This window comes from Mandrillus leucophaeus, unplaced genomic scaffold (assembly GCF_000951045.1).
Source record: "Mandrillus leucophaeus isolate KB7577 unplaced genomic scaffold, Mleu.le_1.0 Scaffold319, whole genome shotgun sequence".
NCBI lineage: Eukaryota > Metazoa > Chordata > Mammalia > Primates > Cercopithecidae > Mandrillus > Mandrillus leucophaeus.
This window is the reverse complement of record NW_012103354.1, coordinates 510,276-535,959: the sequence shown is the minus strand read 5'-3', so window position 1 is coordinate 535,959 and position 25,684 is coordinate 510,276. Positions and strand designations below refer to the sequence as shown.

The 25,684-nt window shown below is 48.3% G+C and overlaps 1 protein-coding gene across 4 annotated transcripts in view; it reads right to left on the bottom strand.

The window, feature by feature from the left end:
• The window catches only part of TK2 (thymidine kinase 2, mitochondrial), a 40,169-nt gene that overhangs the window by 8,539 nt on the left and 5,946 nt on the right, over positions 1–25,684 (bottom strand). For 2 of the 4 annotated variants that reach the window (XM_011987885.1, XM_011987884.1), the window contains exons 3-6: positions 24,462–24,536; positions 19,356–19,409; positions 12,106–12,195; positions 9,742–9,815 (exon numbers count right to left, since the gene is read on the bottom strand). In XM_011987885.1, the coding sequence (XP_011843275.1) occupies positions 9,742–9,815; positions 12,106–12,189 (158 nt within the window). In that variant the 5' untranslated portion in view covers positions 12,190–12,195; positions 19,356–19,409; positions 24,462–24,536. The remainder of the gene's footprint in view (positions 1–9,741; positions 9,816–12,105; positions 12,196–19,355; positions 19,410–24,461; positions 24,537–25,684) is intronic. The other 2 variants (XM_011987886.1, XM_011987887.1) reach the window with 2 other exon arrangements.

The window sequence follows — 25,684 nt, the reverse complement described above, 5'->3', positions numbered from 1 at the left end:
TAAGACAGAATCTTACTCTGTCACCCAGGCTGGAGTGCAGTGGCGTGATCTCAGCTCACTGCTCGGTTCAAGCAATTCTCCTGCCTCAGCCTCCTGAGTAGCTGGGACTACAGGCGTGCACCACCATGCCAGGCTAATTTTTGTATTTTTAGTAGAGACAGAGTTTCACTATGTTGGCCAGGCCGGTCTCGAACTCCTGACCTCAAATGATCCACCTGTCTCGGCCTACCAAAGTGCTGGGATTACAGGCATGAGCCACTGCGCCCGGCCTACTACATATTTTAAATGTTAACTTTAAAAGAAAGAAAAGAAGGCAAGAAAGTGGGAAGGAAGAACAAGCCCAGGGTGAAGGAGAAATCTGGCATCTATTCCTGGTATTTCTGTGGGTTTCCTGTGACCTGGGAGGAAATCAACAGGAAAGAGAGAGCAGGAATGGCCACGGCTGGAGGGCACAAGCCTATCAGCAGGCAGATCACCCTCACAGGCCTAGCAGAGGAATTCTCCCTTTAACATCCTCCATTCCACTAGTGGCTCCATGTGGGACCCGCTCAGAGCTGGGTTCAGCAAGACTGGCCATGGAGGAGTGACCATACCTGAGCCGTGTGCAATGGGAGGCTCCCAGGGGGAGGGGGCGAGGAGGGGCTGACTCCATCCCATGAGGGGATGAGGATGGAAGGAAGTAAGAGGCTGGAAAAGTGAGGCAGGAACTCTAGGAGGTCAAGGGCACAAGCAGCCCTGTCTTGGGGCCTAACAGCAAGGCATGACACCAACTGGGGAGGCACATTCTCCCCTAGTCTATGAGACCACCCCCATGTTCTCAGCAGAGAAGAGCATTTGACAGAGGAGCAGGACAGTGGACGGAGAACAGCAGGGGGGCCTGAGCAGACTGCAGCACAGAGGCCAGGGCAGACCAACCTGTGGGACTGCCAGGACTCCCAGCTGCGTGGGGGAGGGGAGGCGGGAGGAGTGGGAAGGAAATCCTGCAGCATTAGAGAGGGGATTCCCAGTCAACAAAACTCAGGCACTATAAGTTCAGGTGACGACTTTGTGCCCACAGGCTGCCTCCCTGCCTCCTCTCCACTTACCTCCTTAAAAGTAGCCTATTCTTTATTCAGGGTCCATCCACAGACGCAAGGGCTTCAGGGAAACCTGACCCACCCCAAGCTTCCAAGCCTTAGGGTAGGCACAATTGATCTAAGGGAAGTCGTCTGCCCTGGTTCCAGCAATGTGTTCGGGAAGCCAAGCTAAGTCAATCAGTGCAGGGCCTCCCCCAGACAGGGGCCCGATTTGGATTAGGCAGGCATGAGGGAGGTTTGCAGGGACTTACAGAAAAGATACTTCCGCACGCTTGGGGAAGAGCCACTAGCAAGACACCTGCCCTTACTCCAACCAGCGAGCGAGAAGCCCAATGCTGCCGCGACTACATTGTCCCCCTGAAAGAATCACACTGAGGACATGAACAGGATGCAGAGCAGGAAAATAAAGAGAAACAAGGCCAGAGGCATCAAATTAAGCCATCTGTTGGGAGTTGACAACAACTCATTGTTCGGGCTACCCTGAGTTGGGTTTCAGTTAGTTCAGCTCTGAATATTTGATGTTCAAGAAACCAAACCACTCTCTCTTATTTTCCGTTTCTGGAAAAATTAGACTGAGAAAAAATTGGCTCCAAGAAAATGAGGATGTGCAATGAGGAAGCTGCTGATTAGCTTCTCCCCTACTCCAGCAAACTCACAGCTTGAGGGCACAGAAGAGGCGGCACCGAGGGGGTGGAGCCAGTTAGCAGCAATTGAGGAGAAGTTAAGCTGCCAATGGGACAGTCTCCCAAGTCTCCAAGGCTGGACTAACCGCCGGAGGACCTCATGTGTCTACATAGTTCAAGGAAGACTGTCCAATCCCAGAGCTGGGAGGGTGCCCACAGATATGACCATGGAACTGAACCACAGCTCAGAACACATGAAGCAGTGTTAACTAAAACCAAACCGACCACCACTGCAGAACGGTCACAGTGCACGGAGGTCCACACATGGAGACATGGGGAGGGGGTCACACCTGTGGGGGACTCTGGGACTGAGAGATTCTGGTGGCTCTGCCCCCGCCACAGCTCCCCTGGGAATCGGCTCCAGGTAGTCACAGGGGCCTCCCACTCCCACCCCCACCACAGTCAAACAAAAGGCTTCCCCCACAGGGTTGGTGCCGACTGAGGGGCAGCCTCTCCCTTCCCAATGTTCTTGGAAGGGGTCCTTGGTGGGGTGGCCTCCCGTGGGCAGGGTCAGTAGGCCAGACCTATCGAAAACCCTTCCATGACTGGAACTGTGTGCCGGAAGAGGCAGGGGGATCCAGGAGGACTGACTGACCAGTGGCTGAGCTGAGTGAGGAAACAGAAGCCTGATCTCCATGACTCCGAGGGACATGGGGCACGGCAGGCGCTATTCTAACTGTACTTCCTCCTAGGAACTCTGCCCAGCTCCTCCTGTGTCTGTCTCAAGCATGGGGCTCCCCACACCACCGACAAGACAAGCCACAGCCTTTATTTCTACAGAACACACAGAGAGTAATACCAAGCAAATCCAAGTCTGGCAAATCCAAGCACATGACTCAACAGTGGGCATGGGAGTCTCACCCCTCCCCTGACCCCAAGGGGGCAAAACCAAGGTCTTCGTCCACATGAATACATGAATCCTGCTGTTACATCAGCACAATTTCTTGCATCCTTCCTTGAGGCCCAGAGAGCCCCCAGTCTGTGCGGAATGGATTAGAAGAGCTCCCTTGTATACGTTATTTCCTTTTGTTTTCACAAGACCTTGTGAGGCTAGCTTCAGTCCCAATTTGTAGAAGAAACCTGAGGATCAGAGAAGTGAAGGCCGACTCTGTCTGAGCAGGGGTTCAAGCCTGGCTCTCCCTACCCCCAAACCCAAATGCTCTCCACTGCACCACCCGCCCGCCCCACTCTGTCAGCTGACCTAGATCAAGTCCAGTCTCTCTCTAGCCTGAGCTGCAGGAAGGCCACAGCTCTTAGGCCTATGACCCAGACAGAAGGCTTCAGTCTAGACAGGAGCTAGGAAGAGCCTAAGCCCCTGGGCCAATCAGCAGGGGAGGAAGCCCAGCCTGTGGTTCCAAACACCAGGTCTTTCTTAGTATCTCCAACCACCAGCCACAGGTGAGTCAGCATGTCATTTCCTCAGCTGGGCCCCACTCCACGCCCTCACTTCTGTTCTTAGAAAAGGACGACCAGGCAATCTTGTAAAACCTTTGCTTCCCATTACTCGGCCCACACGTTCACCTGCGTGGCCTCTTTAGCTACATGAATTTTGCTCACCACCTTCAGCTTTTCATGCTAGCCAGCTGCCCGCCCCTTACAAGTTCCCGTCTTTGGCCAGGCACAGTGGCTCACTGTGGCAGGCTGAGGCAGACGGATCACCTGAGGTTGGGAGTTTGAGACCAGCCTAACCAACATGGAGAAACCCCGTCTCTACTAAAAATACAAAATTAGCCGGGCGTGGTGGCACATGACTGTAATCCCAGCTACCCAGGAGGCTGAAGCAGGAGAATCGCTTGAACCCGGAGGTGGAGGTTGCAATGAGCCGAGATTGCACCATTGCACTCCAGCCCGGGCAATAAGAGCAAAACTCCGACTCCAAAAAAAAAAAAAAGTTCCCATCTTTAACGACACTGTGTAACTGGAATCTTCCTCTCCAGCAATTAACACAGCCCTCTCGAACCCTGGTGGCATAACCGCACTTACATTCTGCACACCCCAACCTCGCCGGGGTAGACAGTGCCAGAAGAGGCGGGTCTCTCCCCTGACGAGCTCTTCATTTGTTCACGGCCCAAAGAGCAAGAACACCTTTCAAGAAATTTTACTTTGAGGAGATGCAGGATTCCAACATGTGGACTTTTCTGGGGACCTGAGCCTGCCGTACACCCTTCTATCCAGACCCCCACAGATTCCGAACCAAGGTTGCAAGAGTTTCTGAGAGGGAGAAAAAGACTAACTCGAGCACTGAAGGGGCAGTGGTAATGTGCCCTCCCACCTTGTGAAGGGCTCCCCATCACGGCATTTTGGGAAGCCTTTTCCTAGAGCATCCCAGGAAATGAGGAAACACGAGCTCCCAGGCAGGAGCTGACGCCCCACATGCCACCGTGTGGTTCCCAGTACCCGGCTGAACTCCCTGCAGGTGGGAACCAAGACACCTTATTCTAGGTATGGGCAAAGGACCCAGCCAAACTCGGTTTTATGCTACATTTTGCATAGGTAGTAACAATGATAGTAATCTGCATTGGAGGAGCAGAAACCTCTAAAAACATCTACTTTGGCCAGACACAGTGGCTCACGCCTGTAATCCCAACACTTTGGGAGGCTGAGGTGGGCAGATCACTTGAGGTCAAGAGTTTGAGACCAGCCTGGCCAACACAGTGAAACTCCACCTCCACTAAAAACGCAAAAATGAGCTGGGCATGGTGGTGGGCGCCTGTAATCCCAGCTACTTGGGAGGCTGAGGCAGGAGAATCGCTTGAATCTGGGAAGCAGAGGTTGCAGTGAGCTGAGATCGCACCACTGCACTCCAGCCTGAGCAACAGAGCAAGACTCCATCTCAAAAACAAACAAAAAAGCCACATATACTTTCTCAGTAATACTTTGTTGTGGATGACCGCTGCCTCGAGGGCAGCTGGAGTTGTCTGGAGAGTAGCCAAGCTCTAGTATTCCTTCCCTTCATCCTTTCTGTGGCTCTGGCTAAAAATACTTTTTACTTTGCCCTATGGCTGCCTGACTCTTGGCCTAGGAATAAGTTCAGAAACCTTAAAAACAAAGGTAACACAACATAGCCCCCAGCAACCCAAATATGAAGCAACAAAGGTGAAATTAAGAAACCACAGGCCAGGTGCAGGAAACAGGAAATCCTGCACCGTGCAGAACTTTTCACCATGGCCCCAAAGACAATCCTCAGGCCAGGGCTCTTGCTCTTATGACCCCCAAAGGTCCAGTGAAGCCCCAAGGAAGCCCACCTCACCGTCAGAACTCCAGGGGAAAAGGGTCGCAGCACAGGGATGGAGGGTGCCCTGTGGATCACCTGGTTACCAGCCTTTTTTATTTATTATTTTTTAGACAAAGTCTCACTAAGTCACTTGTCACTTGGACAGTGGCATGCTCATGGATCACTGCAGCCCTGACCTCCTGGGCTCAAGCAATCCTCCTGCCTCAGCCTCCTGAGTAGCTGGGACTACAGATGTGTACAACCAGGCCCAGCTAATTTTTATTTTTTTTGGGGGGTCTTACTTTGTTGCCCAGGCTGGTCTCGAACTCCTGGCTTCAAGTGATCCTTCCCCTTCTGCCTCCCAAAGTGCTGGGATTACAAGCATAAGCCACTACACCTGGCCCTGCCACTTTTTTGTAAGGCCCATATTCCTCAAAGTGTGATCCCTGACCAGCAGGAGTGTGGTCCCACCCGGGCACCTGCTAGAAATGTGGCCTCTCGGGCCCCACCTCAGTGCTACTGAAGCGGAATCTACCCGTAAACAAGATGCACAGGTGATCGTGGGAGAAGCTTAGAGTAAGGCCTGTCTGGAAGAGGCAGAGTCTCCCCCTGGGGCTAGTACCTCAGGATTCTCAGCTTTGGGGGCCCCAGTGGGCCCTGAAGCCTTTGGCCTTGATGAGAGAAATCTAGATGCCTCCTGCCACTTCCTCATTTGCTGCTTGCCCCCACACAGCAGGGTTCAAAAAACGTTCCCCTCCTGTGGTTAGTTCCTGCCCGATCAGGAAGGAGCACTGGCTTTGTAATCCTTTCTCAGTTCCGTATCTGCCCAATAGGGTCAACAACCAGACAACAAATGCAGCTCCTGTCCATGGGTCCCTGCCCTGTTCCTTAACCATGAGAGCAGACGCCCCAGTTTCCAGGGAACACATAAGCAGGTGCAGTTCACAAGTGAATCACGCCCTGGGAAGGTGTTTTGAATGCCCCTACCCCTCTGTTCTCTGCCTCCTGGACTTAGGGACTCTGGGGTATGTGGCTGAGGGTGTGGGAACTCCAAGGCACATGCAAAGCATGGTGTTTAATACAGCATCCATTGTCCTCAATGGTAAGTATGTAAATTATTATTTTTAGATACAAAACAAGAACATACTATGGAGGAAAATGCAAAATCCTAATGAATTCTAGGTTAAAACAGGAGACTCCAAGAAACTTCCAGGTTGTTGGCAGGTGGCTGCTTTGGACCACAGGGGCTGGGAGGATGAGTAAGCAGTGCTATGGGAAGCTTTCCTCTGCCTTCAGAGGATTTCCATGAAAGGGTCTGAGGAACACCACCTTTTCTCATCTCCCTAGAGACCATGGTGGATAGCCTGGCCCTCCGGGCAGCCACAGTGCTCCCAGCAGCCTCTGGAGTGCCCGAGGCCACATGCCCACTGACAGCTTTTGGCTTCAAGAGATCTCAGTGATGGGTCTCAAGGCTCCAACAAGGTCTTCAGCGGAATCTCGGCCCCCGGAAAGCCATATGAACTTAAAACAATTAGATCCCAAGAACAGAAAGAAGGACACTGTAAGTGGTTCACTGTCCCACAGAAATCCTAACCACAGAGGCCATGCATTCTGGGAGGGCCGGGGAGAGACATAAATATAAAGTCATCAGGGCAGGAAAAGAGCTAAAAAAATTAAAAGCTACATTCTCTTCCTAAACCACCCACAAAACAGCTCCAGGCGAGGCCCATGTCATCCGGACCAATGCCATAACCATAGAGATTGGGAGATACAGAACTGACACATCAGAAATGTGATGACACAGGACCATGGGTGGGAGTTACCAAAGCCTGTGGCCATCAGCAGGAACTGTGACCCGGGCCAGACAAAGACAAATGGCTCCTGAGGAAATCTACCTGGCGCTGGGCGGCCTATAGGTTTGGGGGTGGGACTGGGCAACTCACAAATTTAATAAAAACCAAGGTGGGCAAGGACCCGCAAAAGGGTCCTAAGACATGAAGGAGGCGGCAGGTCAAAAGGCTCTTCAAAGATGGATGAGAGGAATCAGAGATGAGAGATGGGCTCAGAGAAATTTAGAAACTTGGTCTTCCTCATAAACAGAGCAAACTTCAGAGCCGGGATAGAACCCAGGCCCACCAAATGCCACACTCTATCCTCTCCCCTTAACCTCTGGCCATTCCATTCCAGATTACTAGCTTCAAAAAGAGCCATCAGGCCAAGCACAGCTGTAATCAGGCTCATGCCTGTAATCCCAGTACTTTGGGAAGCTGAGGCAGGAGGATCACTTGAGCCCAGGAGTTTTGAGACCAGCCTGGGCAACACAGGGAGACTCTGTCTCTACAAAAAATAAGAAATAAATTAACCAGAAATGGTGACATGTGCTGTAGTCCCAGCTATTCAGGAGGTTGAAGTGGGAGGATCTCTTGAGCCCAGGACATCAAGGCCACAGTGAGCCATGATCATGGCACTGCACTCCAGTCTGGGTGACAGAGCACGAGCCCATCTCAAAAAAAAAAAAAAAAAGCAATAAGAGTCACTGGGCCCACACAAAACAGGCCAAGCTGAATGTGATTCACAGACAGACACAGCCCCACTCTGTGAGGTTCACAGAGACCAAATCCTACCCCACCGCCAAGATCTGTTCCTCGGACTACCGTTCTTTTTTTGAGACAGAGTCTCACTCTGTTGCCCAGGCTGGCGTGCAGTGGTGTGATTTCGGCTCATTGCAACCTCCACCTTGGGCTACAGTTCTAATCAGAGCAGTACACTTCTAAGCAGAGCAGTACACAAACATAACAGGGGCTCCCTTCTGCTCTCGCTCTCCTCTGTCCTGCCTGTCCTCCCTCTGGCTGAGGTGCTAAAGAGCAGGAGCTGAGGGCAGAGGGCTAGATAAACCTAGCAGTGGACACCTGGAAACCCAGCCTGTCAGGTGAAAATGGGGCTCTAAGGTCAGGAATGCCACCTGCTGAGAGGGCAAGCTGCAGCCCACAAGAAAAGTCTGAGGTCAGGGGGCAAAGCCACAGCCAGGACTCACCTTGGCTGCCAGCCCCTGAGCCCACAGCATTGCTCTGATGTTCTGAGCAGAGGCTCTCATTTTGGGGGGGTGATACAGGCTCAAAAGTATGATCCATGGCAGCTCAGGGCTCCTAGGAGAAGCCTTTTTAGCGGCCCCTCAAATGAAAGGTACAAAACAGCAGGGGGCCAGAGCCTGGGGAACAAGTTGGGCTGGAGACCAAAGCACAGTCGCAGGTCCCCTCATCCAACAATAGCTAACAAGTATCAACCAGGAGCTCGCTCTGTGCTGGGTCCACACTAGGCAAGGACACCAAACTTGGTGCCCGCCCTTAGGAGCTTATGGTCCCGTGTGGAGGGGTGGGGCAGGCAATAAACAATTAGACACATACTAAGTTGAACCACACAAAACTGCCATTTTTGTAGGTCATAATTGGTTAAATCATTTCATATGATTGCCTTAAATACTACAAAGAAAACTAACAGAAGGTCATTAAGAATAACAAGGGGGCCAGGCACAGTGGCTCACACCTGTAAACCCAGCACTTTGGGAGGCCGAGGCAGAAGGATCACTTGAGCCCAGGAGTGCAAGACCAACCTGGGCAACATGATGAAATCCTGTCTCTACTAAAAATACAAAAAAAAATAGCCAGGCGTGGTGGTGTGTGCCTGTAGTCCCAGCTACTTGGGAGGTTGAGGCGGGAGGATGGCTTGAGCCTGGGGGAAGGAGGTTGCAGCGAGCTGAGATCATGCCACCGTACTCCAGCTTGGGTGATAGAGCCAGACCTTGCCTCAAAAAACAAAAACCAAAACCAAAAACGAAACAAAGACTAACAAGGAGCTTGCCCTATCTAGACAGGGTGGTCGGGGAGGGCTAGGAGACAGGGCGACATTTAGGAAGGCAGCTGCAGATGAGAGTGGGAGGAAGGGCCTTCAGCGCTGACATCCAAACAGCTCTGAGAGGGAGGGACAGCAGTATCCCAAGCTCACAGCGGGGACAGGTGGGGTCTGCAACCCATTTCCCCAAGACCCTGAGAAATCAGCAGTCTCTAAGCACAGGGATGGAGGGCCCCATGCCTGAGCCCTTGGCACTGACGGGCCACCAGAAGCCCCCTAACTAGGTATATATCACAGAGTCCGCTCTCATGAGGGAAGCTTTTAGTGAAAAACACAACAAATGCGATGCACATCATGCGTCTGACTTGCCCAACTCTCCACCCTTCCCTATAGCCTTGCACCATGGTGTGTAACTCACTGGACCCTCCCACCTTTCCACCCTGGGCTCATGTGACCATGTGACCTGCTTTGGCCAATGGAATGTTAGCTAACTTGGAGCAGAGGCCTGAAGACATGTCCTTGCATCTCTGCTGTTGCTTCTACCCTCTGTCACCGTGAGAAGTGAACACCTGGGCTGGTTTGCTGGTCCCAGAAGGAGGGTGACAGGCAAGAGGAAGAGAGATAAGCCACCTCCAGTCACCCTTGCTTAGGCCCTCCTACATCAGCTGATTCCCAGACATCTCATTGAGCCCAGCCAAGGTCAGCAGAGCTGCCTGGTGACCAACCTGGCTGACTGGGCAACGAATGCAGATAGCTGTCTGCCATGAGGATTAGTGGCTGTTTGTTATACCACGTTGCTATGGCAGTGGTTAACTGATACAACAGTGGGTACTCCGTATGTCAATCAAATAAACAAGTTTCTATTTCATTTTGAAAACTTAGTAGTTTAATAAATTATCAATTATGCAAACTACAGTACCTTCTATACAGGTTTTCTACAAAAATGTATCTTGCGCTGTGAATCGACCTCTCCATCAACCGTACAGATGACACCTAAAGGAAAACAAAAAGAGAATCACAAACTCAGGGGAAGAGGAGACAGCCAGGAGGCCTTGAGAAATGTCTGTTACTTCCCCTGCCTGGGGACTTTGCTGAATATGAGAATCAAGGCGGAGGAGAGAGTGAGGCAGGAGGACCTCCTCACTCCTCTGCTGGGAGGAGAAGCCACATCTGCCACCAGGCTCAGGCTATGTGCCCCTTCCACCCTGACCTGCCCCACACCCCAAAGCTGCATACATGGCCCAGCAATGCTGAGGCTGATGGCTCATCAGCAGCCACCTCTTTGATGGGAGGTGAGGCTCAATTGGAACATGGCCATGCCCTGGAGAAACCATCCAAAGCTGTCCACTTGTGGCAACATGTGGTGACTATCACGGACCTAAATAGGGTGACTTTGCTTAAGTGGAGGGACCACAAGCATGAAGTACAGCCCCACGAGGGTCAGGTTGGCGGTGACGTTCTGGGGGCTCTGCCCATGGAAACTGGGAAGGACGATGCCCAAGAGGGAGGAAGACAGCCTGACAGCATCCCTCTCTGCCAGGATGCTCACCCCCTCTGTAGACGATCTTGCCCTTTGTCCAGCGTTCCTCTGGGAAGCAAAAGGTGCCTGACCCTTGATGCCCAGCAGACAAACAGCACTCTCACTTGGCCATGGCCCACAGCACCCATGGAACCTGGGCCAACAAATCCGAGGCAGATTCAAAGCATTTGAAAACCCAGGCATTTCTTCCCTCTCCCTGCTGTCCCTCTGTCCATCCATCCTCTGCCCATCCATCTTCCTTTCCATTCTTCCATCCTCTCTTTCCTTACTTCCTAGCTCCCCATTCATCCTTCTGTCTCCTTCTGCTCATCCTTCCTGGTCTGTCCATCTCTCTCTGCCTCCCAAGGTAGATTTCCTTAAATAGAGGAGCACACTTACACCCCTGCCTATCCAAATATCATTAGATACAACTTAGGTTTGCAATTGAGTGCCTGCTCAGGAAAAGCAGATTAGCAAAGGCAAAATGCGTTAACCTCAGATCTTTTGATTTGTGGATTTGTGTCATTTAGACAGATATTTGGGGAGATGGAAATTTTTACTCACCAAAAAGGTCCCGCTCACATCTTTCAATTTGAAAAGACAGATTTACAGAAGAATGGTAGCTATTGTTGCAGGTACCCAGACTGGGACTGAACTGTCCAGTCCAGCAGCTGTGCCAGTGTTAAATGCTGTAGGGATAGTCTGTCTCCTTCATGCAGAGCCTTAAAGCTGGCATCATAGGTTGTGCTTACAGCCTTGAAACATAGGTGCCGATCAGGACCTCCTCAGCCCCCTTTCTTCTAAGAGACTGTCTCTAGATGCACCCTCACTGATGGAATAGGCCTAAGCAGCCATGTTTGTGCCTTGGGGTCCTGTACCCAACACCTGATTGAACCAGGGCTGGACACCTGACCAAAGCTGAACCAATCAGATTCTTTGTCTCAAGAATTTGAACTAAGAGCCAGACCCCATGAAGGTTAAATTAGTGGTTCTCAAATATGAAAACAAACAAAGCATGCATTCAAGTCACCTGGAGGGCTTGATAAAACACAGATTGCTGGGCCTCATCCCTAGAATTTATAATTCAGCAGGTCTGGGAATGTGACCAGAAAATTTGCATTTCTTTTTTTTTTTTTTTCTTTTTTTGAGATGGAGACTCACTCTGTCACCCTAGCTGGAGTGCAGTAATGCAATCTCAGCTCACTGCAACCTCCGCCTCCCGGGTTCAAGCCATTCTCCTGACTCAGCCTCCCAAGTGGCTGGGATTATAGGTGCGCACCACCACGCCAGACTAATTCTTGTATTTTTTAGTAGAGATGGAGTTTCACCATGTTGGCCAGGCTGGTCTTGAACTCCTGACCTCAGGTGATCCGCATGCCTCGGCCTCCCAAAGTGCTGGGATTACAGGTGGGATCCACCACACCCAGCTGAAAATATGCATTTCTAACAAGTTTCCAGGTGATGCTTCTGCTGCTGGTCCAGGGACCACACTTTGAGAAGAACTGAGTGAAACGGCATTGAGTCCAGCAGTGGTCCTGACCTGACAGGGGCACCACCTGGCTGGCTGAGGTTTGTGGGTAGGGGCACTAGAGGCTGGTCAGAAGAGAACTGCAGGAGCCAGTGACCTTGGCCCCACACACAGAGGCCTGCACAGCACTGAAGGCCTAGCCTGGCTTCCTTGTGAAGTTTCCCTTCCTGGCAATCACATACCCCAAGTCTGAAGAAAACGTTTAAGAAGGCTGAAACTGAGCATTTGAAACGTACCTGAGGACAAGTATGCCTGTCCAGCATGGTGAGCTGCACATAAGTCTGTAGCGTAAGGCCCCAGCGAGAGGCATCTTGGTACATCAGGCCCTGCAGAAGGGAAAACACAGCACTTTCCGTCAGAGTGGCATCTGCAGGAGGACCCTGGTCTCACAAGGCACTGAAGGACAGCTCAAGAAATCTACACACGCAGGGTTGGGGCTGAAGATGAACCCAGCATGATCACAGGGCTCTGACAGCAGGGTGGACAAAGGCAGACACTGAAACAATTAGAGGACGGTACGGTAACAGCTATCATAGGAGCCTATGGAAAGTCTCCAAGGGACCAGAGCAATTAGGCCAGACAAAGAAATGAAGGGCATCCAAATTGGAAAGGAAGAAGTCATCTTAACCTTGTTCACAGACAACATGATCTTACACTTAGAAAAGCTTAAAGACTCAGGCCATTATCCTAAGCTTATTAATGCAGGAACAGGGAACCAAATACTGCATGTTCTCACTTTAAGTGGGTACTTACAAGAGGGTACAATGGGTACTCATGGACATAAAGATGGCAACAATAGACATTGGGGACTCCTGGAGTGGGGAGGAAGGGAGAGGGCAAAGGTTGAAAAGTACCTATTGGGTACTATGTTCAGTACCTACTTGATGGGATCCATCATACCCTAAACCTCAGCATCGTGAAATATACCCAGGTAACAAACCTGTGCATGTACCCCCACAAAACGAAAATAAAAGTTGAAATTACCAAAAAAAAAAAAAAAAAACCTTACAGACTCCACCAAACAACTGTTAGAACTGATGAACGAACTCAGTAATACTGCAGGAATCAAATCAACGTACAAAAATCAGTAGCACGTATACACACCAACAGTGAACAATCTGAGAAAGAAATCAAGAAAGGAATCCCATTTGCAAGAGCTACAAAGAATATAAAATAACAGCCAGGCACAGTGGCTCCTGTCTGTAATCCCAGCACTCTGGGAGGTTCAGGCGGGCGGATCACTTGAGGCCAGGAGCTCAAGACCAGCCTAGACAACATGACAAAATCCTGTCTCTATTAAAAATACAAAAAAATTAGCTAGGTGTGGTGGCGCACACCTGTGATCCCAGCTACTCTGGAGGCTGAGACATGAGAATCGCTTGAACCCAGGAGGCAGAGGCTGTAGTGAGCCGAGATCGCACCACTGTACTCCAGCCCGAGCGACAGAGTGAGACCCTGTCTCGAAAAATAAACAAATAAATAAACAAATGTAAAATACCTAGGAATCTATTTAACCAAAGTGAAAGATCTATACAAGGAAAACTATAAAACACTGATGAAAGAAACTGAAGATAACACACACAAAAAAGGAGATATTCTACACTCATGGATTAGAAGAACTAATATTGTTAAAATGACAATACTACCCAAAGCAATTTACAGATTCAATGTAATCTCTATCAAAATACCTATGACAGTCTTTGCAAAAATAGGAAAAAAAAATCCTAAAATTGATATGAAACCACAAAAGACCCCAAAGAGCCAAAGCAATCCTAAGCAAAAACAAAAACAAAGTTGGAGGCATCACACCACCTGACTTCAAAATTTACTACAAAGCTGTAGTAACAGCTGGGTGCACTGGCTCTTGCCTGTAATCCTGTTACTTTGGGTGGCCAAGGAGGCAGGGTTGCTTCAGGTCAGAAATTCAAGCCCAGCCTAAGCAACAAAGTGAGACCTCGTCTCTAAAAAATTAAAATAAGGAAATTTAGCCAGACATGGTGGTGCACACCTGTAGTCCCAGTTACTTGGAGGCTGAGGCAAGAGGATCGCTTGAGCCCAGGAGTTCAAGGTTACATTGAGCTATGATTATGCCAACTGTGCTCTAGCCTGGGTGACAGAGCAAGACCCTGTCTCAAAAAAAATTTTTGTAATGCTGTAAGTACTCACGTCAGCATGATACTCACATAAAAACAGACACAAAGACCAGTGGACAGAATAGAGAATAGAGTTGGCATTTACAGCCAACTCATCTTTGACAAAGGCCCCAAGAACATTCAGTGGGGAAAGGACAATCTCTTCAATAAATGGTGCTGGGGTAACTGAATAACTACATGTAGAACAACTGAAACTAAACCCCTATCTCTCACCATATACAGAAATCAAATCAAAAACAGACTAAAGACTTAGAAATCTGAGACCTGAAACTAAGAAACTACTAAGAGAAACCACTGGGGAAATGCTCCAAGACATTGGTCTGGGCGAAGACTTTTCTGTGTAAGACCCAAAAGCACAGGCAACTAAAGCAAAACCAGACAAATGGGATTACATCAAGCTATAAAGCTTCACAGGAAACCATCAACGAAGTGAAGAGATAACTCGAAGAATGGAGAAAGTGTTTGCAAGCTACCCATCTGACAAAAGATTAATAATCAGAATATATCAGGACCTCAAACAACTCAACAGTAGGAAAAAAAAAAATTCTGATTTTTAAATTAGCAAAAAATCTGAATAGACAGTTCTCAATAGAAGACATAAAAACAGCCAACAGGTATATTTTAAAATGCTCAACATCACTAATAATCAGAGAAAAGCAAATCAAAAGTACGAGATATCATCTCACCCCAGTTAAAATGGCTTTTATCAGGCCAGGGGCGGTGGCTCAGGCCTGTAATCCCAGCACTCTGGGAGGCTAAGGCAGGTGCATCACCCGAGGTCAGGAGTTCAAGACCAGCCTGGCCAGCATGGTAAAACCCCGTCTCTACTAAAAATACAAAAAAAAATTCAGCTGGGTGTGGTGGTGCACACCTTTAATCCTAGCTACTTGGGAGGCTGAGGTAAGAGAATCGCTTCAACCCAGGAGGTGGAGGTTGCAGTGAGCTGAGATCATGCCACTGCACTTCAGTCTGGGTGACAGAGCAAGACTCTGTTTAAAAAAAAAAAGACTTATATCAAAAAGACAGGCGATACGTGTGGAGAAAGGAGAACCCTCATACATATTTGTTGGGAATGTAAATTAGTACAGCCACTATGGACAACAGTATGAAGGTTTCTCAAAAAACTAAAAATAGAGCTACCATGTGATCCAGCAATCCCACTATCGGGTATATATTCCAATGAAAGGGAATCGGTATATTAAAAAGATACCTGCACTCCCATGTTTGTTACAGCAGTATTCATAGTAGCCCAAGTATGGAATCAACCTAAGTGCCTATCAATGATGAATGGTTGAAGAAAACATGGTATATATACATAATGAAATATTATTCAGCCATGAAGAAGGATGAAATCTTGCCATTTGCAGTAACATGGTCGGAACTGGAGGTTATTAGGTTAAGTGAAATAAGCCAAGCACAGAAAGACAAATATCATATGTTCTCATTCATATGTGGGAGCTAAAAAAAAAAAAACGGATCTCATGGAGCTAGACAGTTGCTGGGTTCGGTGGCTTGAGCCTGTAATTACAGCTACTCAGAGGCTAAAGTGGGAGGACCACTTGAGGTCAGGAGTTCCAGAGTGGATTACTGGTTACCAGAGGCCAGAAGGGGTAGGGGAGAGAGGGGGATGAAGAGAAGTGATTAAAGGGTACAAATATATGGTATGATAGAAAAAGTAACACCTAGTGTTAGATAGATCAATAGGGTGACGATAGTTTACAATAACCTGTTGTGAATCTCAAAATAGCTAGAAGAGGCCAGGCACAGTGACTCACGCCTGTAATCCCAGTACTTTGGGAGGCTGAGGCAGGCAGATCACTTAAGGCCAGGAGTTTGAGACCAGCCTGGCCAACATGGTGAAATCCCATCTCTACAAAAAAATACAAAAAAATTAGCCGGGTATGGTGGCGCATGCCTGCAATCCCAGTTACTTGGGAGGCTGAGGCAGAAGAATCCCTTGAACCTGGTAGGCAGAGGTTGGAGTGAGCCAAGATCATGCCACTATACTCCAGCCTGGGTAACAGAGTGAGACTTCATCTCAAAAAAAAAAAAAAAAAAGCTGTAAGAGAATAATTTGAATGTTTCTAGCATAAAGAAAAGAAAGCCAGGTGCAATGGCTCATGCCTATAATCCCAGCACTTTGGGAGCCCAAGGCAGGAGGATCACTTGAGCCCAGGAGTTCAAGGTTACAGTGAGCTATCATTGTGTCACTGCACTCAAGCCTGGGTGATATAGCAAGATCCTCCAAATAAATAAATAAATAAATAAATAAGTTTTAAATTTTAAAAAAAGTTAAGCTCTTTAAGATAATCCTTAAAAAGTAATGCTTTGGTTTGAATGAATCCCCCAAATTTCATGTGTTGGAAACTTAATCCCCAATGTGGCAGTATGTAGCAGGTGGTGCCTTTAAGAAATGATTGGGTCAGGAGTGCACAGCCCTTTTGAATGGATTAATCTATTCATGGATTAATAGGTTAATGGGCTATCTTACACTGGTGGCTTTATGAGAAAAGGGAGAGAGACCTGACCTAGCATGCTCAGCCCCCTCACCATGTGACACCCTGTACCACCTCAGAACTCTTTGAAGGGTCCCCACTAGCAAGAAAGCCCTCACCAGATGCACCCCCTCAACCTTGGACTTCTCAGCTGCTCTAACTGTAAAAAATAAATTCCTTTTCTTTGGAAATTCAGAAAATAAAATAAAATCACCAAGGAACATGCGCACAAGTCATTCAGTGAATGGCTTTGAGCCCTCTGCAGTCTGTTCTCTACCCAGCCACCAGAGTGAGTCTGTGAAACCTGAATCAGTTCTTGCCACTCCCCTGCTCAGAACCTTCCAGTGGCTTCCCATTGCAAGCAGAATGAAATCCAAACCCTTATCATGGCCCACAGGGCCTTCTCTCATTTCCTACAACTCTCCCTCTGGCCTGGCTGGCTTCCAACCACATGAGCTTACTTAGCGTTCCTCAAACATGCCAAGCATGGTCCCACCTCAGGGCCTTTGCATCTGCAGCGCCTTCTGCCTAAACACTCTTCATCCAGGTATCTGCAGTGCTCACACCCTCATGTTTAGGCACCTTATCATAGACACGTTCCCTACTTATCTCATGTAAAACAGAAGCCCACCCACCTACTCAATCACTCTCCATCCCCTCTAGGTGCAAAACACTTCATGCTCCAGCGTACTTGCTAAGAAACCTGTTCTGCTCTTTTCCTCATTTTTAAATTAATTTTATTTATTTTTTATTTCTTTTAGAGATGGGGGTCTCACTATGTTGACCAGGGTGGTCTCAAACTCCTGGCTTCAAGCAATCCTCTGATCTTGGCCTTCCAAAGTGCTGGGATTACAGGCATGAGCCACCATACTCGGCCTTTTCCTCATTTTTGCTTTTCATTTTTCTCTTGGTGCAAACTAATGAAACTCCAGTGCTCTTCACTGAGAACTGCAGACTCCTCTGACAGCAGTTGAAAGAAAACCTCATGAAGGCTAGGAGAAACACTCCCTCTTGCCTGATGGCCGCAGAAACAGTCATGTTTCTGCATCAGAAAACCAATTCAGATAAAGTGATGAATTAAGATTTTTCAAAGTATCGATCTTTCTTTTGGTCTAGAGTGGAAACTTATATAAAAATAGCTACTTCTATTGTATTTTTTATTAGGAAACTCTCATTGAAGAGGCTATCTGTAACAAGGACACTCAGACTTCTGAGGCTGTGATTCTGTCCTGGGAAATGTCACTTATGATCCCTAACACCTGTAACTCTAGTTGTCTTACTTAATAACCGAGCCTGGGTTCCTCCTTGGCTTCTAGAGAATATGAAGGTTACAGAGGTTTCTTTGTGATATTCAAAGAAGATGACTGGCATTCCATCTTCTCGTGAATGCACAGAGAAGAAATTCTTCTCATGTCTCTTTAGGATTCTTTATTGAAAGACTGAGAGGTTTTGCCTTATTTAAGAAACATCATTTCACCTGCTTTAGTTTTCTTCCTAGCTCCTATCACCACCCACCAGATTATATGTTTGCCTTCTGGCTCCCCACACTGGAATACTAGGGGCAGGAGAGCAAGAGCTTCGAATTTCTCACTGCCATATCATCCAGAACAGTGTCTGCCACGTGGCTGACAAGCACTGAATATTGGTTGAATGAATGGATGAATGCACAAGCCCCTGCTAAGTGCTAGGCAATGCGCCTAGGTTTTAGCAAATAACAGTGAACAAAGTAGACACAGTCCCTGCTCCTAGTAGAACTCGGAGTCTAATGAACCACACAGGAGATGCCAATTGTGTTGCTAAAAATCAGGGGGCATGGCCGGGCACGGTGGCTCACGTCCGTAATCCCAGCACTTTGGGAGTCTGAGGTGGGTGGATCATGTGGGTCAGGAGATTGAGACCATTCTGGCCAACATGCTGAAACCCTGTCTCCACTAAAAACACAAAAATAAGCTGGGCATGGTAGCGGGCGCCTGTAGTCCCAGCTAGTCAGGAGAGTGAGGAAGAAGAATCGCTTGAACCCGGGAGGTGGAGCTTGCAGTGAGCCGAGATCGCGCCACTGCACTCCAGTCTAGAGACAGACTGAGACTCCATCTCGAAAAAAAAAAAGAATCAGGGGGCAGCACAGGCTTCCAAGTCCATTTACTAGCTGTGTGACCTCAGGCAACTTATTTAAGTGCAATCTCCTAAACTGAAAAATGAGACTAATCATCCCTACCTCACGGGACAGGAGCTCAGAACCAACATCCCCTTCTAACTCTTGCAGGACCCAGATTCTACCCATCTCTCTCAAGCAGCCAGAGCAGAACCTCAAAATGGGGAAGGTGAAGGAAGGGCCACAGCACACTACAACCCCTGTTGCTAGGTTCACCCTTGGGAAAGCAGGCTGGCGGCTTCCAGGTAAGCCAGAGGCGGCCCCTGTTACTAGACAGGGCCAAGTTGCAAACCCAAGTCAGGGGTCCACCAAGGATCCTGGTTACTTAGAGATAGGTCCTGGGGGGTTAGGTCTGAGAAGTCCTGGGTTCTGATAGGTTTCTTCTAGGGGAGGGGAGGATTGGAATGAGCAACAAGAAATGAACACCCCTAGTGGCTAAGGTTGGCCACTGGGAATAGTATGGGATAGGAAGTCCCTGGGCTCTGTGCCTAGCCACGCAGGCCTCAGAGATCCTTGACCTCAGAACACCAACATGCCACCATTTTCTGCTTGTCCCTCCCTGGTCTTCTCCAACTCAGCTAAGAGCACAGAGGATGCCTGGGCAGTCTCAGGCTCAGGCAGAGGCATCACCATTCTCGGGTGCTTAAGGGGAAGCCGGGGGTTCATGCAATCAACAACCCACTCACCAGAGGATTGTGGCCACGGACATTTCTCCACTTGGACACAGGCTCCGTTAACACCTGGAAGGAAAGAAAACATCAGAACTGCTGCTTCTCAGTGCTGAATCCTATAAAAGTATGTAAGTGTTGAGGGGAAAGCAAGGAGAGAAGGGAAAAAGAGAGAAAAAGACTATCCAAATTTGGGTGCCCAAGGTAGGCCAAAATAGCTGACAACCCCTGTGAGGTCACAACTCTAACTAGACACGGCTTCCTCACATTACTTCCAGAAACATCCTGAGAACAACTCTATCCATCCCTGTACCCAACGTGCCAAGCATAGGTACGTCCTACCTCTCTATTGCCCTGGTAGCCGCCCCAAGGTCAGAGCTGGCTCTGTCCATCCCTCTTCAATGTATTCTATCCCAGCCCTGCCTGCCTACCACATCAAGCTGGCAGGTGGGTGGGTGAAGCCAGGAGGGACACTGGACAGGGCTAGGCCTGGGCAGGCCACCTGCCTCCATTTCCTGCCTCTGATCACTGCACTGGGTGCGCTGGCTGCTGAGAGTCCCTGTTTCTTTAGTACACTCCCTGTCTCACTGATTGGAGGCATTCTTTCCCTCTGGTCCTGTTTGTACCTTTTAGGATGACTGCCAATTTCTCCAACATCCTGTGTGTTTTCAGACACATATCAGGATCTCTGCTGGGCATTTCTAGAGCCTCCATCTGTGGTCTAGACACACAAATCTGGGACAACCCCAGACTCTGCTAGAGCCTTTCTGGGTATGCAGGTGTGCGCTAGAAAAGATTTAAATGGTGTTCTTGAGGCCAAGATCTTCAGAGTGCCAGGATCCACCTGGGAACTTTCAGAGTACATGTGAGAAGGGGCCATAGGTGACAAAAGACCAAAGGCAGGCAATGCATGGAACTCCTGAAAAGTAACCACCCTGGCTGGGCGCAGTGGCTCACACCTGTAATCCCAGCACTTTGGGAGGCCGAGGCAGGCAGACCACTTGAGGTCAGGAGTTCAAGGCCAGCCTGGCCAACATGGTGAAACCCCATCTCTACTAAAAATACGAAAATTAGCAAGATGTAGTGGCGCATGCCTGTAATCCCAGATACTTGGGAGACTGAGGCAGGAGAATCACTTGAACCCAGGAGGCAAAGGTTGCAGTGAGCCAAGATCACACTACTGCACTCCAGCCTGGGTGACAGAGCAAGACTCCATCTCAAAAAGGAAAGAAGGAGAGGCAAGGGGAGGGGAGGGGAGGGGAGGGAAGGGAAGGGATCACCCCTCACCCTCACACCTCTGTGTCTTTGCTTATGTTGTTTCTTGTGCCCAGCATTCCCACCCCATCCCACTTCACATCAACTTTCATCACATGGAAAACTATATACCCTTCAAAATCCAGTTCAAATATGCCCTCCCACTGCCCCTCTCAAACCCCCTCTCCTTCTTCTAGATCTTCTTCCCAGCCCCTAAGTAGCATACACAACACCACATAGGCCCACCAGAGTCTGGGTCACAAGGAGCCTTGCTCCCCGACCCAGTTCAGGGGTGCTTCATCCATAGCAGTGTCACCCAACAAACATTTATTGAGTGCCCACTGTCTGCCAGATACCCACGCTAGGCACTGAGGATACAACAATAGCAAAACCAGCTCAGCCTTTGCCTTCACAGAACCTTAAGCCTACCAGGGGAAGCAGACATTACTCAGGTAATCACAGAAGCCAACATGTTTTCAAACCCCAAGAAGTGGTATAAAAGAGAGGTACAGAGCGGCCAGGGAATGCTCCATCAGGAAGCATAACCTCGCTGGGAAGGTCAGGGGACACGGAGCTCAGATCTGAAGGGAGAGTGGTCTTCCTAAAGCCAAGAAAGCTCTTCATAGCACAGAAGAACCAAACAAGGGTGTGGCCCCTGCAGCCAGACAGCCTGGGCTGGGATCTGGCTGTATCACGCACTGGCCAAGTGACCCTGGACAAGCCACTAAACCTCACTGAGCCATGGTTTCCTCATCTAAAACTGCGGTTAAAATGGTACCTACTTCAGAGGGACTCTTCTTGGGAGGATAAGATCATTTAGTATTTATGATGAACCCTTAACAGTGCTGGGCAAATAGCAGTATACTCATTGGATGTTAACTATCATTGTTGTTAATCAGCTCCAAGGCCTTCAGTGAGACTATAAGCACTTCTAAAGTGCCATTAAGAGTCATATCACTCAGGACAGGTGTCAAGAGTCCCCAAGACCCCCCTCCTCCCCAGGTTTGATGATCCATGAGAACTCACAGGACACGGCACACAGTCATACTCACAGCTAAGATGGATTACACCAAAAGGACACAAAACAAGATCCGCAAAGGGGACCGGGTACAGTGGCTCACGCCTGTAATCCCAGCACTTTGGGAGGCTGAGGCGGGTGGATCACTTGAGGTCACGAGTTTGAAACCAACCTGGCCAACATGGTGAAATCCCATCTCTACTAAAAATACAAAAAAAAAAAAAAAAAAAAAAAAAAAAAAAGCCAGGCATGGTGGTGGGCGCCTGTAATCCCAGCTACTTGGGAGGCTGAGGCAGGAGAATTGCTTGAACCTGGGAGGTGGAGGTTGCAGTGAGCTGAGATCATGCCACTGTACTGCAGCCTGGGTGACAGAGCGAGACTCCATCTCGGGGGAAAAAAAAAAAGAAAGAAAGCAAAAGAAAAAAGGATCAGCAAAGGGAAAAAGGGCAGGGTACAAAGTCTGGAGGAAACCAGGCACAAGCTTCCAAGGGTCCTCTCCCAGAGGAACTGCACAGTACACACTGAATTCCCCAGGCAACAAGATGTGACAATACATGTGAAATGTTGTCCAGCAGGCAAGCTGGCCTGAACCTGGGAGTTCAAGGTTTTCATCAGCGCTCAGCCATGCAGGCAGCCACTTCCTGACATGTACCAAAATTCCGCACTCCCAGGAAGAAAGCAGGTGTCAGCATAAACCACACTGTTTGCAGAAACAGCTTAGGCAGAGAGCCTGTTATCAGTTAGGAATGGTGGGGGCACTCCCAAGATCTAAGTTCCCAGATGCCAAAGACCACCCTTGCAAGCAGGTGTTTCTAAAGGGCAGAAGTCTTAGGTCTGCTATGTTAACTCTTTCCTGCACAGCAGCACATGAACACAGCAGGACAAGGGCTATACAATGTTTATTATTTTTATCAAACTATATATATAGATATATTTCTTTTCTTTTTTTTTTTTTGAGACAGGGCCTCACTGTCACCCAGGCTGGAGTTCAATGGCACAATCATGGCTCACCACAGCCTCAATCTCCTGGGCTCAAACAATCCTCCCACCTCAGCCTCCTGAGCAGCTGGGACTACAGGCACATGCCACCACCTCCAGCTAAGTTTTGTACTTTTTGTAGACATGTGGTTTCGTCATGTTGGCCAGGCCACTCTCAAACTACTGGGCTCAGGTGATCCTCCCCACTCAGCCTCTAAAGTGCTGGGATTACAGGCATGAGCCACCACACCTGGCCATACATATATTTCTAACAGAAGTAAAAACAGGAAAGGAAGGGAAGAAGGACAGAAAATGACTATAAAAGTATAGAAATTGTAGCTTCTGTAGTAACAAAAGAGAGCCATCAATAGAGAAGATTAAACCACTAAAATCTAGAACAAGTAAGACAGGTCAATGTCTTAGTGTAGAGATGATTCTTAAACATCTCTGAAGTTAGTTTTAGTGACTACGCTTTAAATGAACTAGAAATTAAATTAATTGCCTATGCATAGTAATAATACCCACTGCTCAGACATTGCTGTCTCGGATGTCACACTTCTAGCCCTGCTCAATAGCCTGACCTTTCTTCTCACCCATGTAGACTCTTTTCCTAACCAGACTTTAGGGCAGTCAACACTTGCACTGTCCAATACAGTGGCCATGAGCCACAAGCAGCTATTGAGACCTTGAAATGTGACCAGTCGAATTAAGATATGCTCTAAGTTACACTTATTTTACAAACAGTTTGAGCGTCCCTAATTGAAAAATCCAAAATCCTAAATGCTTCAAACTCCAAAACTTTCTGAAAACCGACATGACACTTCAAATGAAAAATTCCACACATAAATACTTAAGACAAATTTGTTTCATTCACAAAATTATTTAAAATATTGTATAAAATTACCTTCAGGCTATCTATATATGAAACACAAATGAATTTCGTGTTTTGGCTTGGGTCCCATCCCCAAGATATCTCATTACGTTTATGCAAATAGTCCAAAATCTGAAAAATTCTGAAATCTAAAACACTTCTGGTCTCAAGCATTTCAGATAAGGGATGCTCAACCAGTATCATATTCCAAAGACTTAGTATAAGAAGATAGAATGCAAAATAGCTCATTGGTGATTTTTATATTGATTAAATGTTGACAAGATCACATTTGTCATACGTTATATGAAATAAAATGTCCTTTTTATTTTCTGTGGGTTTTTTTCTTTTTTTGAGACAGGGTTTCACTCCTGTTGCTCAGGATGCAGTGCAATGGCGTGATCTCAGCTCACTGCAACCTCTGCCTGAGCTTAAGCAATCCTCCCATCTCAGCTTCCCAAGTAGCTGGGGCTACAGGCACGCCCCACCATGCCTGGCATATTTTTGTAGAGATGGGGTCTCGCCATGTGGCCCAGGCTGGTCTGGAACTCCTGGGCTCAAGCGATCCACCTGCCTCTGCCTCTAGCATTACAGGCTTGAGCCACAGCACCCGGCCCTTTTTGTTTTTTTAATGAGGCTATTAGAAATGTTAAATTACACCTGTGGCTTGCACTTGTGGCTCAAATTATAGTCCTATTGGACAAGGTTAGTCCACACCCTCTATAAATTATCCCATCAAGGGGATAATTTGTTGGCCAGGCCACTCTCAAACTACTGGGCTCAGGTGATCCTCCTCCTTTAGCCTCTAAAGTGCTGGGATTACAGGCATGAGCCACCACACCTGGCCATACATATATTTCTAACAGAAGTAAAAACAGGAAAGGGAAGAAGGCAAGAAAATGACTATAAAAGTATAGAAATTGTAGCTTCTGCAATAACAAAAGAGAGCCATCAACAGGAAAATCCTAGGTTATGGCTTCCTTGAAACCTAGCGTGGAGGCCGTACCTCAACGTCTGTCGCGTTGGAGAAGAATTCCAGGCATGTCGTCTTCCCACTTGCAATATTGCCCTCGACACAGATCTGGCAAAAGACGAATGCACATTAGAGTCAGAACTCAAGCGACCAGGGAAACCTCAGGGAATGATGGCTAGGGAAAGGGCTCAGGTGAACAGCATAAATGGTTCAGTACAAGATTTTCAAATGTAAACCAAAATCCCTCCTCAGGAAACTGGCAAGGTCCCATTGTTAGTAATAACAGATAAGCTGATCCTCCCCGAGTGGCAGGCTCAGGTTGGTCCCCCGAGACCAGACCCTCCTTTACGTCAACTCCTAAACCATACACAGCTTGTCTGCCCAGCCCAGCTCTGCCCTTCCCTAGTTCAACCCCACAGACTATTAGATTTTAGGCCTAAGTGTCCTGCCTCCTTAACGAGAGCTTAAGCGATGGCTTTGAGGATAGGAAACACATACATGTTATCTAGAATCGAATTCACTGCTTTACAGAAAAAAAAGCACTTGGTCACTGACTGGAAATTATTAGGAAAGGGGAGAAGAAGAAAAGAGCAAGGACTTTGTTAAGCACCTTGTCACAGGCCAATCCCTGAGACAGGTAACACACCATTATCATATGTAACCTCACCAAAACCTGAGAAGGGTAAGTCCTAACATTTTTCACAGAAAAGAAAAATGAGGCTTGTAGAAGACAATAAAGCAAGGACAGCTTGAACCTAGACTCTGCTCACACTGACTGCACCTGGGGGAAAGGGGGTCATGGCACTAGTGGGAGGGGCCGGAAACAGCCATCTGGGGCCTACCTATACCAAAGACCAAGAAGCATCCTAGAAGTAACTCATCTTAGGGAGAGAAGGTATTCCAGGCAGCGGTTCTCAGCTCCGGTTATACGCTAGGACCACCTGGGACCTTTTAAAAATCTCTACAGGGATGCCACGGCCCAGACCAATTACACCACAATCTCTAGAGTGAGACTCAAGCCTCAGTAACTTTTTTTTTCTTTGAGACAGTTTCGCTCTTGTCGCCCAGGCTGGAGCAATGTCGCAATCGCGGCTCACTGCAGCCTCCACCTCTGGGTTCAAGCCATTCTCCTGCCTCAGCCTCCTGAGTAGCTGGGATGACAGGTGCCCACCACCACACCCGGCTAATTTTTTGTATTTTTAGTAGAGACAGGGTTTCACCATGTTGGCCAGGCTGGTCTCAAACTCCTGACCTCA